The sequence below is a fragment of the Pelmatolapia mariae genome, linkage group LG15, assembly GCF_036321145.2.
Source record: "Pelmatolapia mariae isolate MD_Pm_ZW linkage group LG15, Pm_UMD_F_2, whole genome shotgun sequence".
Classification (NCBI taxonomy): domain Eukaryota; kingdom Metazoa; phylum Chordata; class Actinopteri; order Cichliformes; family Cichlidae; genus Pelmatolapia; species Pelmatolapia mariae.
The window spans coordinates 11,771,139-11,789,117 of record NC_086240.1 but is presented as its reverse complement, the minus strand read 5'-3'; the positions used below and the strand labels follow the sequence as shown (position 1 = coordinate 11,789,117).

General features: G+C 40.3%; 1 protein-coding gene across 1 annotated transcript; it reads right to left on the bottom strand.

Annotated features, from left to right (window-relative positions):
* Positions 1 to 919: 919 nt before the first annotated feature.
* gata4 (GATA binding protein 4) lies at positions 920 to 7,426 on the bottom strand. Its single transcript, XM_063495730.1, has 6 exons — positions 6,904 to 7,426; positions 2,386 to 2,552; positions 2,148 to 2,273; positions 1,658 to 1,739; positions 1,245 to 1,399; positions 920 to 1,045 (listed from the first exon to the last, which is right to left on the bottom strand). Exons 1-6 carry the CDS (start codon positions 7,424 to 7,426, stop codon positions 920 to 922), a joined length of 1,179 nt encoding a protein of 392 aa, XP_063351800.1.
* Between the last annotated feature and the right edge of the window lie 10,553 nt (positions 7,427 to 17,979).

Below are 17,979 nucleotides of genomic sequence, written 5' to 3'. Positions count from 1 at the left end.
CTGTTTTATATTTGCTTTACCTTCTTTTGCAGTTCGAAAAGAGTATAACAGATCGCTCATTGTTTCAGTTTGCTGAATTTAACCAGCATAGAAACACTGAATAGTTTGCATCTGCTGCAATCTTATTACATTACAACTGAACTACAAAAAATTACTCGTTTAATTAAACCTGCAAACCCGAAAAAGCACCGTGCTTTCCCCAAAACAGCGTGCCAGTTTCTTTGGATGAACCTAAGGGATGATTTTATCCTACACAGAAAAAAAAAAAAAAATCAAAGCTTTAAGCACCATGAAGAAAAATGTGTGGAAAGTCTATTGTTGAATTGCCTTGATACAACCAGTGGAAAGTGATCAACTCTACTATATTTCTGGTTCTTTTATATACATGTATCTGAACTGGCCTTTAAATACACTTTCTGTAAACCTGGTGGTGCAACTTTTTACATTAAGTTTAAAAAATTTGATTTTTTTTTTTAAACATTTTTTGTGTATTTTAATTTTTTTCCTTTTTGGCAAAATATCCACAATCATATGCAAATCAAAAAAATATGTTGTTGTTTTTTTTTTTTTAAATGACTATAACTATTATTGTCATGTATTATGTTACAGTATTTATCTGTCGGAGAGGGTGACGAAAAGTTTTCTGTCGTGTTACTGAGTGAATCTAGTCACTGCTCTTCTTTCAGATTTCTATAACAAAGTCCATTCAAGTCCTTGTTTGCTCTGAGTTCACACACAGTGTGTGTGCAGCACTGTAAGGCCTCGTTTCTTCTGTAGTAGCTCCCAGATTTCTGTTCCTGCACTGACAACGCTGCACAGCGGGCAGGAAACGGATGGTCTGAACCCAGAGTCTGTCAGGAGAGTTTAATAGGTATTCTGTGGTTAGGTAGGTTTTTGAGATGTTGGGTTGTAGGTTTTTCTAAGCCAGGATTAGGCTGTTCCAGGGTTCAGCTTTGGAGCCAGAGGACCCGTTGTGCCCTCCAGGGGACATCTTGAGAGCAATGGGGCCTCCTTGAGTTGCCATGTAGGCTGGCAGGGCAGAAATCTGGAGAGATAATGGAGAAGGTGATGAGAAGTGGAATTTTTACCATCTTTCTGTTCACTTCCCACTACCTCCCTACCTCTGAGTGACACGTGGTTAGGGAGGCATTGATTTTTACATTAATGTCTACCAAAAATCTGAGTTTTTCGTAAATTTCTTGAACATAAATGTCTTTCGAGATTTCGCCATCGAGGTGTCTCACCTGTGCATGTGAGCTGTGATGTGTGTACAAGCTGTGATTTTCTGGCTCTGTCTTTATCTGGCGAGTCTCCTCTGCAGTGGTGGTAGTGGTGGAGGTGGTGGAGGCACGGGGAGTGCTGCTGGGTGTAATCGGAGCCCCCTCATTGCCTGGTGTCCCTGCAGGGTACAGCACAGGTGAGGTTACAGATGTTGTACACATGTGATTGGACCTTGATACGTAAACCTGTATCACATTTGCACTGATAAATCTAAAAATGTTTATTTCTTCGGTTTGAAAGTACAAAGGACAACAGGTGACGGCAGAAAATTATCACTCTAATTTAGAACACAGGGGAGAAACGACATTTACGGCTCTGCTCCTGCTTTCTCCTAAATATAAACACAAATATAATCAAGTGTGTTTTTGAAGCCCACCAGTTTGGGATTTATTGAGGTTCTTAGGTTTGCGTTTGCGGGTCTGGATCCCCTCTTTCTTCATAGCCAAAGGTCGAGGGACCTGTCGAGACACAAAGACAAAGAAAGACCCTTAAAGAAAACGCAGGCTGTATTAAAATACATTTAACAATCATAAAGGCTGGAAAACTGTTTTTAAGGCAAGAGTTGATCACTGACTTGATGCAGTTTCTTAACGTCTTTTCATTTAGATGTTCTGCATGAATTTTTATTTTGCAAAGCATCATATGTGCAAGTTTAAGACAAAGTTAGAGAGGCAAGGCTGAGATGGTTTGGACATGTGTAGAGGAGGGATAGTGGAGCTGCCAGGAAGACTACAGAAGAAGTGTGACAGAAGAGGATACAGGGATAGGTTGAGATGGATGCAGATGATCGACTGGGGCGACCCCTAATGGGAGCACCCGAAAGAAGAAAAAGAGTGCAAGAGTTCTCCCATTGTTCTCTCTCTTACCCCGTGGAGTTTCATGTAGAGCCCACAGGCGTTGCAGACCGGCTCTCCCTCTGCGTTTCGTCGCCACAGGGTGGTGGTGGTGGTGTGACAGTTGGTGCAGGACAGGCCCACCCTCCTCGAGGCAGACTGCCACAGATAAAACATGTCGGTCGTCAGTGGAATGACATTTAGCAAAGAGATGAAAGCATCTGTTTTACAGGACTTGCTAAAGGAGAAGATGAAATTGTGGGTGACCAACCAGCCGTCTCTGGGGTTTGATAAGAGGTCTGTTGATGCCGTTCATCTTATGGTACAGCCCGCAGGCGTTACACAGGTAGTGACCGGTACCGTCTCGCCTCCAGAGGGGGGTTGACATCGCTCCGCAGTTCACGCACTCTCGGCCCTCAGCGAAGTCATCAAACAAATCTGATAAGAGATGACAAATATAAAACGCGATAAGCCAAAAAGTTCTTTTTCTTGAGATGGGGCCACTGGTCATTTCTAACCTTTTGTAAGTAAAACACAAAACATGAGTGTACTGTATGATCTGAAGTAACACTCAAACATTACTGGAACAGTTATGCTATAATACTTCTTAGAGAAATTAACCTCCAGCCACTCTGATACCACAAACATAAATCCATTGCTTTCCTGTACATTCAGACCCTGACAGTGATCAAGCAGTGCAGTGGCATTCATGCACCAGCAGGAGGTGCAGGCTGGATCCACTCAGGGGCCCACACAACCGCAACCTGGAATCCTTCCTTATCTCGCAACCCCCCCCCCCCCCATGAGATAAAAGTTGGCTGGAAATAAAGATGGAATAGAGCTCAGTCCTACTGAAATGTCTATCATACCTCTTTCTCCTTTTCTTTCTCACTTAGCATGACATCTGATAAATGTGATAAATGTAATCTTCACTCTCTCATCTGGCACATAACAAAGTGTCTCCCAAGAACCTCTTAACTATTTGGGATAGGAGACATCAATCTTTGGAGTAGAGGTAAGAACACTACTAGTCCTTCATATTTCAGCAATGCCACCACCAGCACGAGCTGTAATCTAAAAAACGTGTCAGGTCTGAGAGCACCTTGATAAACAGCAGAAAACAGCAACGTATTAACTGTGGACGTCCCGTTCAAATCCTAATGTGTTTTAATCACACACACTTCGCTGTGCATAATTGCTCTTCCTCAGATAGCATAAATCTGGCCCACATGTGTTCCTCCCTCGCCGCGCTGTGCAACCGGACAGGCAGTTGTACACATGCAGGCCTCCTCAAGGCTGAGAGCCAAACAGACACGGCAGGGCGAGCTAACCTTGAGCGAGGCAGCAATTGTAGCCAACACAACGCAGCAACACGAGACAATACACAAAAGAAATATCTAAATGGAAGTTTTCATGCCCACTGTTTATATGTCAGCGTTTATCATGGTGCGGTTAAAAAACCCAGACATAAACGCTTTAGGAGGCCAGGAGTGAAAATAGAAATACAGAGTGTACATGGTGTCAGCTGTCACAAGGAAAAAGCTAAAGTCAGAGAGATAATGATTGTATCTGTAAACTCATTTTTAACATTAAAAGATTTAACTTTAATAGAATATTTTATCTGAGTATTTTCCTGGGATTTTACACTTTTGCATTTCGGGAAACATAACCAGATTAATTAATCAGATTATCATTTAATTCATAAATCTTTCTGAAATTTCAATGAAACATCAATTAAGAAAAGTGATTTAACTTAACATGCTGGCGAACACAGCGTGATTAGCTACTATAAGAAACAATAATAATTCTAATAATGTAATGCTGTAAATTAACAGTTCAATTTTCAGTAAAAGAATGGAGGAATTGTACTAGGGTACATACTGTACTAAGCATTCCACTAAAGTTTTCTGATTTAAATTCTGATTTGAAAGGTTGTTTTTTTTTTTGTTTTTTTGTTTTTTTGGGGGGGGGGGGGATAAAATGTGGAAAAAAAGGAGGTCAGCATGCGAAATAGGACACATTGTTACACATTACCCAACAACACTGTTTAATTGGCCCCATGAGTGAAAGAATGAAAAGAGTAAACATGCCTGAATGCAACGTAATAAAATATTTGTATTAAAATATCACATCTTTCTGGGTTTATTTTTGATACCTTATGTAAGCCTTTAATTTGTTCTTTTTTTACCTTGTATTTCTTGCTTTACCTAGTAAAATACATTTTATTATTATGTTAATATTAATATTTTATTAACTTATATGAATTATTACCATTTAACCTGATTTTAGGTGTACTTTGTCAGATTTTACTTTAATAGAATGTGCGTATTTTTTTTTCCCATTTTGTTCATACAAATTCCATCCAAACTGCTTTCATGACTTCCAGGAATTTATCAGAGTCATAACACAGATATTGGAATCTGAAATACTGATGGATTATGCTGTCCTTTAGTTGAAAAGTTATCCCTCCCCCTCAATCTAATTAAACTTGAGCAAAGGATTGTTCAATTTAAGCATAAATAAATCCATGCATTGTATCCCACACTTAATAAATGCCAATATTGTTATTTTCTACAATCAACATATTTATGTTTTGCAATTTTAACATGACCATGATAGCTTTGCTCAAAAGACAAAACTAAAGTGAATTTAGTTGTTCCATTTGAAGATCAAAACTGATTTTAGTTTAGTGCCCTCACATGCATTCAAGCTAAATGTCACTGAGCATTTCTGTGCGTTGATTATTGAATGAATTCTGATTAGATTTTATTTCCTCTTTTCCATCTTTACGGAACAGATGAGGGAGTTTCCCTTTCCCCAGAACAATGAGCTTTCGGCACCCGGCTGAAAGCCTCTTAATCAAACACAGAGACTTGATTGAATTTGTTGAGATTGCACAACAGTGAGGTGTTACTGAAAACGCTTGTAAACCAAATCAGTGAGTGAACACAGGGGTCTTTGTGATGAGTGTGACTGTAATAAGATGAAGAGCTCAGTTTGGATCAATGCTGTTATCTCTCTTTTTTAGAGATAATTTGAGAGATGTTATTTTTTCTTTCTCCATGTAACTGTTGAGGGTCGGGGGGGTGGGGAGGGGGGATGTGGCAGATGGAAACTGTACATGATATTTAGAAATGAGGAAGTAATGAGCTGTTAATCAGCTGTGAATAATAACTGATGCGGTGAAGAATGAGCGATAACGACTGGTTACTTGTGAGGATACTGAACTGGAAAAGTGGCCAGTTGTGCACGTTTGAATTAAAAGATTTTGCCCACCATCATTCTGCAAAAGTTCAGAAACTTTAGATAAAGGGGAGGGAAAGACAGCTTAAACAAACACAGTGCTTATTGGTGATGCAGACTATGCAAGACGTGAGCCACAGAAAATCTGACAGCCTAAGCAAAATGAATGTGTTGTGAAATCTCCGTCATCCATATGGTTCAGAGTACACTGCAGGCTGCAGCTACAGGCCAAAATCACATCCAGTACATAAAGGTCAGATATTAGATTCATCTGTTCACCTTAAAGTCACTTCTAACATGTCTTTTTTAATAATAATTTAAAAAAACATATATGTGTATATATATATATATATATATATATATATATATATATATATATATATATATATATATATATATATATACATATATATATATAATCATGAAGGACTTCTTTAATAAATGATTGATGATATGTGACGCATGGATGACATTCCCAGCAAATAAAATCTGGCCTGATCCAAAAGGCCACAGTCAAACACAGCTCATAAACCACAAATGGTGTTATCAATTCCACTTGTGTTAAATATTAATTTCAATCTTACCAATAATATTGCTCAGATTCATTCATAACTAATAGATAGCATGTTTTCTATATGTTGTTTATGTTAAACTATTGGGTGTTTGGATTGAGCCTGATGAGTGTTCATATATATATATATATATATATATATAGATATATAGATATATAGATATATATATAGATATAGATAGATAGATAGATAGATAGATAGATAGATAGATAGATAGATAGATAGATAGATAGATAGATAGATATAGAGATATATATATATAGAGAGAGAGAGTTATATATATGTAGATAGTTAGATATAGATATATATAGAGATATATATAGATATATATATGTGTAGATAGTTAGATATAGATATATATAGGGATGTAGGGATGTGTGCCACACATTTAAAACGGCTTATAAAAATGTATTATTAATTTTGTTGAATTATTATAGATATAAAACTGTGTGGATTTGCACGCGAGGCTGTTTTTCCTTGTTCTTCAAGCCTAAATCTGTGTGAAAATGTTCATTTGTGATCAGCATAAATGTAAAAACGTGAATTTTTAGAAGACTGTCCAGAAGTCTGTATAATTTTATATCTTTATAAACTACCATAAACTACGTTAAATGTGTAAATATGAGTAAAAACATATATTCTTGTTCATGGTGTTAATGTTTTAAAATTCATTTAGCCCTTCTTTAAAATCACAATCAGCCCCTTTACAACCGCGTAAAAGTAACAAAATATTACTTTAAACACATTTTATTTTCCTTTTAATGGAGCCAAAATTGATGTTGATCATTATTAATTAATGCACGTTTTTATATTTTTTTAGTTTCGCCAATTAGCTCCTATTAATTCCAACTTTTAATCTCTAAATTAAACAAATAATTGTGTTCTCCCTTTTGTAATCTATTTCATTTGTGCGTTTTTCGTTCTTAAAATACTGAAACACTGTATTTGTGTAAAAGTGTATTTTATTTTCTCACCTATGTTAGGGTGTCTTGTTGTCCCAGGAGGAGCGCCAGTTTGGAGACCGTGGAGAACCGGACTGTCGAAGGGGGACGCCGGCCACGTTCCGCCCACGTTAGGGCTCATGTAGGCCGAATAAGGGCTGTGATACGACCCGCTCAGACTGCGAGCGCTATAGTGATCCCTACCGTTAGCGGAGATGTTCAGCGGGCTTGTGTAAGAAACTGCCGTCTCCCGGGCCGTGGCCACCCCGGAGGACAGAGGTGGGCTGGTGGAGAAAGTGAAGCGCGGAGACACCGGGGAGTGGTTGTATGAGGGCACCGAGTCTACGCCCGGCTGTGCCCACGCAGAGTGGCTCGACGCCGGGCTGCTCTGCTGCGACGCACCGGGCGCCTGAAGGTAAGGAAGCGCAGGAATCATGGGTGTGACGACCCGGGTGGTGGGGACATAAACCGGAGAGGTGCCCGCCGAGGCGTTATGAAGAAATCCGGCCTCGTAAGAAGAGGGTCCGTGGTTGCTTGTCATTATGCCCTGGTACATATCCTCACCTTGAAGTTGGACATCCGCGTCGGTAGAAGGTATAAAGGCTGTGTGGATGCGGTTACGCACGGAACTACTGCGTGTTACCGCAAAACATCTGGTTTAAAGCAGCTCGCGAAGCTGGCTAAAGTCAGGCTACTTGTTCAGATCTGATCAAGTCAAGCAAAACAGCGCAACACTCAGAGAAGTGAAAATAAACGCATTAGTGGACACACAAGAGAGGAGGAGGAGTGACAGACCCTGTGATCAAGATCCAGCTGTCATTATCTCTCTCTCTCTCTCTCTCTCTCTCTCTCTTTCTCTCTCAACCTTTTTGCCAAAAACAAATCCAAACATTTTTTCTAATGACGTTTCCAAAACTGCACAGTATTTATTTCATGGATTCCAGATAGGCCTATCACATGGATTTGGCGAAGGCCGAGCACTTTTTTGGGGGGTCTATTTTCTTTCTGACCTATTATCTTTTGTTTAGTGGTGATTTAAAAAAAATGTTGCTGTTTTTAAATGTTGCATTTTAATCTAATAAAAACATAAATATAAATAAAGACTTTCAAGTCTCCAAGGGAGTTGGAGACTCGCTGCTTCACGCCGATCTTATTGGAGTCGAGCGGTTTCTTTTTCTGTCCTTATCGATTTTAAAACATCGCTATAAAATCATTTTTAGCGCTAGCACAAAATATCCAAATACTTTTTTTATTAAATTAAAACCTGGCTGAACTCATTGAACGCCGATTTTTTAATTGCTGTTTTATTATTTATTTTTCGCTTATCTGAAATGAAGAATCGGGAATCTAAAGATCTAAACTTTGTGTTTCTTTTTTTAAATGTTTTTTAAATCTATCAGATTTCAATTCTCGATTTTAGTCTTCTTTTTTGTTCTGTAATTATTCTGTGTGCCTTGATTTATATATTTTATAGCTATTATTAAATATTTTTTACATATGATAATTTCTCTCTCTCTCTCTCTATACAATAAAATACAATAAAATAAAATACAATAAAATAAAATAAAAAAATAAAGTAAAACTGAAGGCAGAGATATTGGCGTTATTGTTTTAATAATGTGTTATGATTACGATTAGCAACTTTTTTTCTGGTAATACAAAGCGATCTTTTTTTAAGGTTAACATCCCTTATTTACGACAGTTAAAAGTGCACATGCATCAGGCTATAACCTGTTGGAGGACGCATATATGTACATAGATGCGGTGGGATATTGCCTGTAAATAAATGAGCTGTGACCTGCAGGGGTCCCACGGGCCATTTATTCATTCGTGTTTTCGTCACAGCACTTCTCCACAGCCAGAAATGGTTTTTCTTTTGTTATGTGTTTTCATATTATTATTATTTTTGTTTTGACAAAATGAAGAATAGAGCTACTTTAGTCGGAAGTGTCCGGCGGCTGTTGTCCTCTCCAGGACAGATTTATACCTGTCATCAACACCAGTAAACCTAAACACACGAGGCCATTTCATTGTGCAGCCACTTCCCACTGACATCCCCTCACTGAATTATGTACTTCTACAGTGTGTGTGTGTGTGTGTGTGTGTGTGTGTGTGTGTGTGTGTGTGTGTGTGTGTGTGTGTGTGTGTGTGTGTGTGTGTGTGTTTGAAGAGACCAGGGATACTGCTGTATGATGTGTAGTTTAAGCAATTATTAACTGTGGTTATTCATAATAATTCATGATGAATGAACCAATAAAACTATCCGTTTGGTATGCAAATCAGTGCTTATTCTTAGAATTAATTGGCCCAGCTGTAATGAATTGAAAATACCCTATTAATATTCATGAAAACATAATCGATCTATCAGCCTATGCATAAAGCATGAATAATAACCTCTAACCTTCGTACTTTAGTATCGATTCCCCCCCTTTTTCTTGAACAAAGTCAAGGCAAACAGTGCAATATTGCCTGAGTGGAAACGGGCAACTGTCATCAATGTGTAACCATAGGCTGATAACAGAGCCACCAATTGCTGGCTAATAATATCTGGGCGTGGGTCTGTTAACCTGAGAAAGCATAAAGTAGCGCCAAAGTCGATTCATGAAAGAGACGCTTCGAGTTTTACAGCTCCAGTTACAGCGTGGAAGTTCGTTTTGTGACGCGAAATTTCTCTGTTCGCGTGTTTCGAGCAGGAGGCGAAGAAAGTGGAAAATTTTTGACGGTTGGTCGGCGGGAAAAAAAAAAACGATAATCAGTTTGGCAAAAAAATATGTTGGTGTCGTTCTTCTTTAAAGCTGCTTCCAGCTGCAGCATAATCAGGCAAAATGTGAGGTAAAAAGTTTAGAAAAATACCGAAAAAGCGGCGTTCACTCTTTTTCTGCTGTTATTGGAGAGTACAGTGTGTGTTTTGATTGGTGTGTTTGCATATGCCAAGCTGAAGCACTGACAGTGACAGAGGCCAGAGCTCGTGTAAACTGTGTGTGTGTGTTTATAACAATGATTCTGTGCAACCGTGTTTTTCCCAGTGTGTGTTCGCTGTCAGTGTGTATGAATGAAGAGGTGTTGGGTGAGGGACTAGATAGAGATGCTGGTATGTGTTGGACAGCAGCAGACTGTTGCTGAGGAAGGTGTGTGTGTGTGTATGAGTGTGTGTGTGTGTCTGAACCAGGCACCAGGAAAAGTGTCCCCGTCTTGGCTGGGGCCACGACTCAATCATTCGGGGGTCGGTGACTTATTTTGGCCCTTCTTCCTCACACACACAAACACGCACACACACACAGACACACACACCGAGAGTATGGTAGACTCCTGGCTCCAGGAAGAACACTTCAAATGGAAAGGCAGGAAAACACAGGAGGAGGAACGATATGAGGCCAGTGAAACGCACACAGAGACGTCACTCAGCTGAAATTCTCGGTATTCCTCATGGGCATTTTGGTTAGCAGAAAACGTCTTTTTCTTTTTGTTTGTCAGAAGGGCTTTCATCTGTTCAGCATCTGCTCCTGCTGACGTCAGCTGTTTGTCTTGTTTTATCTGATGCACAGTAATGAGATAACAATAATGATGACAGTGCAGATCAATAAAGGTTTACGTTGAGAAGCCCTCATGTCGTCTCCAAAGTTTAAATTTAATAAGTGTCTGCAGGAAGAAAAACATTTCAGAATTTCAGTGTTTTTTCCCAGTGTTGGCTTTTTGAATGCAGTGTAGCCTGTAATTAATTGTGATCGGGACTCATCCTCACCAGCGGCGTTTTTGTTTGGATAGAAAATGTGGGAGGAATTATCCTTCTTTTTTTCTTTTGCCAATTATTTATAGGTATGGCTATAAATTTTTGTAACTGCAGAATCCTCCAAACCAAACAACCAAACTGACATGAAAGCTCCACTCTCTCCAATGTCTTCCGTCTCCTCCCACAGCTCATCATCTGCAAACAGAACATTTTTTATGATATTTGCGTAATTCAAATGTTTTTCATGTTTTGCGTTTTTGTGTATTATTCAAATTCATATCTGGGTATCGTCACATCACTTGTTTTTGTTTCTACTTTCCGTTATGGTCATTGTCATGTGCATTGTAAGGCAAATCCCTTGCACTACTGTGGGTGTAAACTTGGCAGTAAAACATATTCAGATTGATTCAATGTCACACTGAAAGATCAAAACTGGATTTTTGGAATATTTGTGGTGTTTTTACTGATGCCTCCAGTAGAACAAACTCACACATATGTGTCTAATGTCACATGCAAATCACAGTTTTAGTAAAAATGTTTCATTTCTTTAGTAAATTAAGCTTTTTGTCAGGGTTTTAAAACAGCATAATGTGATAAAAACACACACAAACGCTCAGTCAACATTTTTCTTTCATATTTACTGCTTATTTTTATGAACGAGTGCAATTTCCTTGTGCAGTCATTCTTGTAAGTGTGTAAATGTGCAAGTGTGTGTGTTCAAGTGTTAATCTAAGGTGTCTGTGTTGTTCTTGTGGATTAAGTGTGTTTGCACAGGTAAGGTCAGAGAGTCACTCTGGGGAGACACAAGTTTTCCCAGCGGGACACCTGGGCTTCAGCAACGCAGTTGTCTCTCTCTCACACACACACACACACACACACATGCACATTCTCGCACCATCTATGAGGAGTGTGTTTTGGAATAAATTATTAACTCCTCAGTTGCAGGTTCTCATATGTGTGACAGACTCGAGTGCTGAATTGGACTCTTGATTCACGCAGCTTGAAGAGCAGCGCAAACACGTCGCACAACACTCAATTATGCATGATAAGAATTCAATTATCAAAACGCTCTTTTGTCCCAATGACTTCCACTGTTTGTAAAACTACTTCACCAGCAGAGGTTTGATCGTTGCGCTGATGCTTATGCACGTACTTGAAATTCTGCTCCTTGGGGTTAGCCTGCTGTTGCTAAGCTATAGATCAATTCTGTAAGCAATCGCATCCAAAACAGACAGTTAACTGCTGTTAGCCATCACAAAAAACATAGTGGGGTGCCCTGTGTCACTGAGAGAGTGTGTGCATGCAAGCATTAGCAAGTGTATTTTTAGCAGTGAAGACCAAGGGATCCCAGGACCTCTCCCTGTGATAAGCAGTGGCCAAAGTCCGCTGGCTAGCAAAGGCCTAAAGAGCAAATAGGGAACATACACGCACACACAATGTTTAATACACTCATACATGGGGCTTAGTTGCAGTGTGATGTTGCAGGCAGAGGGAAAACCTGTTTGTTTGAACGCGAGGGGCAAGTTAGGGGCAAGAAGAAGGTTAGGTAAAGGTGAAGCGACATCATCAAAACAATGGCGTTGTTTTGGTGTTGATGAAGGGTTCGTGCAGAGTTCATGGAGAGATGGCTAAAGAGGTGTAAGGTGTGGGCAAAATGGCACTGAAAGAGGCTTGAGATCAAAACAAGAGGAGAAATATTCACAACATAAGCGGGCGAAGTCTTTATCAGTGCCTTAAAACTGGCTGCGCCTGTCAGTCAAATGCAGGCATCCCCAACCACCTCCCTCCACCCAATCTCTGGAAACACTGTAAGAGAAAATAAAAACACAATGAGGAAGCAAGAGGGAAAAAAGGTCCCTCAATCCAGAGGCTGTCATAGTGCATATTGCCTGATAACAGCAGGAATATTTCTGTTTGGACAAAGAGAGGAGGGGTGGCAGTGGTGGAGGAGGAGGAGAAAGGTTTAACAAATTGGGTAAGGCTGAGAAGGAAGAAAAAATGTTGAAAATAGATGGAGAAAGAGAGCGGGAATGTTGGAGAGGAGAAGGGAGATGCCACCAGACAGGAGGCGCACTGGAAAACAAAAGAGGCTCCACACTCTGCTCCATCTTATCTGTCTGAGGGGCTTATCCACCGCTGGCTCTGTTAGTGTAACCCCATTCCCTCCCCTCCCCTCCTTGCCGCTCATCCCTCCATCTCCAGCTTCAGCCCCCCCCCCTACAACTCTGTACTGCTAGCTGTGGACCCCGTTATCAGGTCAGGGCTGACGTCAGGGGGCCCGCTGGTGCTGGGGGGCCGGAGACGGAGGCTGATAGCGCGGCAGAGGCAGCCTCCACACAGCCTGTGGGAACCACGGACCCAGCCCACCTCAACCCAGTGGCCCCGCACGTCCGCCACAAAAACACACGGAGGTGAGGATGTACGGGTATTTCACAAAAGCACACACATGCACACTTTTTATGAATTGTGGCATGTTTAGCAACCTGAGGAGAGTTTTTACACCACTACTGTAAAAACAGTCAGATAGGACTATTTATTCTTCACAATGTAGTGTGGAGCATGGTTTAGATCTTTATATGGGCTTACCCATGAGCATAGTGTTTCTAAACTCCTGGCAATGTCACTCTGCAACCCTTTTTAGAGCTTCTTTAAAATAAACCAAAGGATCTGATTGACAGTGGATAAAATAAAGTGTACAAGTAGAACAGATTTGCTTTATGCATATTTTCAAGCTCACCCTTAAGAAAACAGTTCCCCAAACACCCTCTCAGGCTGATAAAGCTGTATATGCAGATACAAGCTGCCATTTAAGTTCATGATGAAGCTGAGGTTACTTTTTGTGACATCTGTCAGCCCATGTATCTCCATAAAAGACAGCAGGCCTGCAGCTGCACTGCATTTGACAGATTCTCCTGTCGGGGTTGGTCTTAGTCCATTAGACATGAATTCACTGGAGACGGGGATGGAAAAAAAAGAAAGAAAGAAAATCAAGAAATTAATTTCCTCTGATTAGGTTAAGGAGGCACTTAGCCCAGAGTACTGAGATGGTTATTGTCTTGCCAAATCTTCAGAAGAGGAGTGTGCTAAAGAGAAAAAGAGTGAGAATATGTGTGTGTTTGTGTTGCAGGTCCACAGGTGTGAGTTTAAAGTGTGGAGAGTTAGTGCAGCCTGGATGGCAAGTTTCACATCATTAGTTGCAGGTGCAGCACTCCCACAACATGCACAAAAACACATATTCACACACACGCCCACACATCTCAAGTCATCTGAACCTTGCTCAACCAAAGCCACGGCTGTTCCTCTGCTCAGCTCTGATTTGACTCATTAATGAGCGACGGGATTCGGTTGAATCATCAATCTGCCATTACGCACATTTACGTGTATATACTTCCACATTTTCCTACGGGGTGTCACAGATGTTTTCGGAGATGGATCTGTCGGATGGGGAGTGGAGACATACTTATCAGTGTGTTGTCCTCGATAAGGCCGGGAAGATTTGTAACGGTTGCGGTCGGTCAGTCCTGGATGTGTGCATATGTTTGTGTGTGTGTCTCTCTCTCCTATTCTCTGACCTCTTCTTGGCCGAGTAAAGTAGGAGGAAGAAAAGAATGGCCTTGACAGTGTGAGAGGAGGGGTGAGATGTAAAATCAGAAGAACTAAGAAGAAGGAAAGCGTTGTTTCTCGCCTGCTTATTTCTTCTCCTCCACCCATTGCTGTCATTTTCTCTCACTCTCTTTGTCAGACACCTACTCCCTAAATCTCACCAATGGCCTGTGTGCTCTTGGGTGTAAATAACTGTACAGTAAGACTAGAGAGAGAGTAGGGTTAGATAAAAAGAGGGGGAAGAAAAGTGGTGAACTTAGGGTGCACTCTTACTGTAAAATGAAATGATGCATTAGGAAAAGAATAAGATAATATAACCTGGACTGTGTATTCAGTGCAAGTCGTTTTTTTATGGTTATAGTAATTTTTTTCATCATATCGTAAAGCATGCTATTAATATAGTTTGATGTAATTTGGAGGGTTTAAAAGTTTAGCGATCTTCCAGCAGAAATCACTGACGAAATCGGATCTAGTCTTCAACTTCTGAGGATATCTGTGTTATCATTTTTCCCCCAATTAATATCTTTGTCCCTCGTTAACAAGTGGTGCAGTGTGCCTTTGTTTGAGTTCTGCTTATCCAATTCAGGGTCGTAGAGGGAGCTGGAACCTATCCCAGCTGTCACTGGGCAAGATGCAAGTGGTGAACCCTGAACTAGCATCAGCTATAAATAGCCATTGTAGCACAGCCTGCAGATGTGGTTGCACACACGCTTGCGCTAAAACACCAAGTAGGTGTGCGAGAGCAGTGAATGCTGCTGTGGGCAATTATTAACAGGAAAACACCACCACTACCTTTGGCATATGTTGTAGCTCCCAGACAATTTTTGGCTATTTTCATCCTTTTACTTGCAGATCACTTCAACTTCTGGGATATTTTTAGACAATGGCGAGGGTCACTCCAAACTCTTCAGCTTGTGTTTCTTGAACTGCTTATGAGTTAGAGGTCTGCTTTGGATCAGTGCCACCCGTTGTACAAGTCAGGGTCTTTTCAGTTTCTCTGTCTTGACTCAATGCTTGATATTTGTAACCCGAACTTGCTTATGGGCTCATTTATTTTCTTCTATCTGCGTTTTCTGTGCCTCTGGCTTCCTCAAAAAAAAAAGATATTATCATCTGCTCCTTTTTCTTCAAAAGAAGAAAAACTATTTGCAACTGAAAGAAAGAAAAAAAAGAGAGTGCTCAGTTTGAACTTAAACCTAAAGCACTTGTTCAAACAACTCAAGATACTACTTTCACATTTATGATTAGCCTCCAGATAAAGCTAAGCTGGCTTCTATGACTGTGCCATGTTCCAATGTTTTGTGCACTAATGCTGCAGAGTGGACAACCACCACTCCACTCCTGCAGCTCCCGTGCACTTGTGAGGATTTTCTGCTCAGCAAATGTTCAGTTTTATCGAAAAGTTTGCTCTTCATAGATTCAGACTGTCAAGCTTTGGAAAACTGCATCCCTGGTTATCCATTAATATGTGCTAATAGTTTTTCCCTTTGTTTTAGGAGTTAGCAAACTTTATTTCACATCGGCAGTAAGTTCTTAATGGAGCCCATGTTTGATAAGCTTTGCCACAAGACTCAGATAATTAAGCAGTCTGTCCTAAGGAGCTGATTTAGTTTGGAGCATACATAAATAACAAGACCACGGCCCACTGCAACTGACCCATACATGAAATTTTGATGTATTTCATGATATGAAGAGACAATTACTAATATGGTAATAATACTTATGTAGTCTTCTGCTGTTGTAGCCCCTTTTCTTCAATATTCACTTGGTTGTGCATTCAGAGAGGTTCATCTGCATATTCTGTAAACCCAGGAGATGTTATTGTGGGGAAAAATCACAGTTGATCAGCAGTTTCTGAAATATTCAGACCAGCACCAACTGGCACCAACAACCATGCCAAGTTCAAAATGATTAAACTCATCTTTCTATCCCATTCTCATGCTCGGTTTGAGCTTCAAATCGAAATCTAGCAAGTTGCTAGCTAAATATATGCGTTTTAACAGTTGTACCTAATGAAGTGGCCATATTTTGTGGACTGATTCAGCTGTTAGACGTGTTGTTTTCTTTCCCCGTAATTAGTTTTATCTATCCTGAGTAAAGTTTAAAGACTCCAGAAAAGGTTGACCACTTAAAGCCTCTGTGGGAAGCTTTTGGTAGCACGAAAGGTTTTTACAGTACACTGTATGTATGAAGTATTTGTATGGCAAGTTATCACCACCTGCACTCTCTCCACTGCAAACCTCTCTGGCCTTTGGGTGACATGATAAGCGTAGGCCTCATTAGCCTTTTTAACTGGTCCAGCACAGTTGCACTGGGCCGGTCTGTGGGCTGGCTACATGCCAGGCTAAAGTAAACTAACCCAGTGGAAACACTGTACAGGCTGACCAACAGATCACAGAGTGCAAAGACTCTATTTGATGGGAAATTAATCAGAATTTACGGCATAATTTTGGCAAAACTACTCCTTCAGTTTAAAAATCTCTTGTCTGACTATTCTTAGACTTACTCTCTGTATAAATTTACATCTTTAAAAAAAGTTACCCCAGGAATCCTTCTCTAAACACAACTACTCCCTCCGTTTGACAGCTTGATGGCCTTATGCCCACAAAACTTTAACTGTCTCCTCAGTGTTAAATCATTTAAAAAACACTTATTCATTAGCTATTCAAACAAATCTTTTTATTCCCAGAATGATGTGAAAAAGAGAGCAATTACAAAGTTTTTGCAATCTTTATGGTTCACTGTGTTTGTCTTGTTTTTGTTGCCTACAAAGCATTTTTTTATTTGCTTTTCTCATTAATGCTTGGAGTTTTACACTGATGCCTTGAGAGTGACTTGTCAAATGCAGCTTTTACTTTTTGGTCAGCGCGTTCTCAGGCCTGCATATGTGAATTAGACGGTTTGTGCGTGTGTGTCGAGGCGTCTATAGTTTTTGAGAAATCCATCAAAGCTTATCATTATAAGTAAACATGACAGAGTGGACAAAATGTCTTGTGCGCCGCCAGACCTGCTATCTAACCACAGGCCATATCTGCGATGATGGACTGATGTGGCGCTGGCTCGGACTAACCAGAGTCTGAGTGTGAGAGTGGGAGTGCATGTATGACATACACACACAGGAGAACACACACATCAAAAGGCTACGCATGCACTCATGTTACCTTATATCTTTTTTGCCTCTCAAAGGAATATTACCTTTGCCGTACATGAAAACTTGACTTATCGCACAGTCACAAATGGGCAGACTTGGTCATAACTCATATAGGAATTTATAGCTGTTATTTATTGGCCGGTGTTTACTGGGGCTCATAGTTTTATACCTATAAGCTGAGCAGAGACAGCAATTTTTCTTCCAGATACTGATCGTTACTGTGCAGGACGAGCCTCTTTTTATGGCAGATGAGATCAGAGGAGAGTTAAGGAGATTTATTAGTAATGCTAGCTAATAGTTCATGATCTCTGCTCATTATCGTGGTTTCACTATGTGTTAGAACACAGGCAGCTGCTCCCACAACCAACAGTATGTCAAGGAAGGTTATTAAAAATCCTAAATAATTTGTAAAATTCACAATTTCAGTTTTCAGAGCTTTTTTTGTTTGTTTTTTCATTTGCCCAAGGTGAGGTTTCTTGCATTTGTGTGCGTGTGTGCGCAAGTGCTGAGGTCAACCTGTGTGTTCCTCTAGTTGTTACAACACCACTGATAAGCAGAGTAAACAACCATGCACTGTTTGCTCCCCTGCCACGGTCACATGATCGAAAACTCTGATGATAGAGAG

Bases quoted from the DNA above. Each gene is read 5' to 3' on its own strand.
- gata4 (XM_063495730.1), bottom strand. From the start codon at position 7,426: ATGTACCAGGGCATAATGACAAGCAACCACGGACCCTCTTCTTACGAG. The intron at 2,274-2,385 runs GTTGGTCACCCA...TATCTGTGGCAG, and splicing joins TCAAACCCCAGAGACGGCTG to TCTGCCTCGAGGAGGGTGGG. The intron at 1,400-1,657 runs GTGGGCTTCAAA...TGTACCCTGCAG, and splicing joins CCTCAATAAATCCCAAACTG to GGACACCAGGCAATGAGGGG.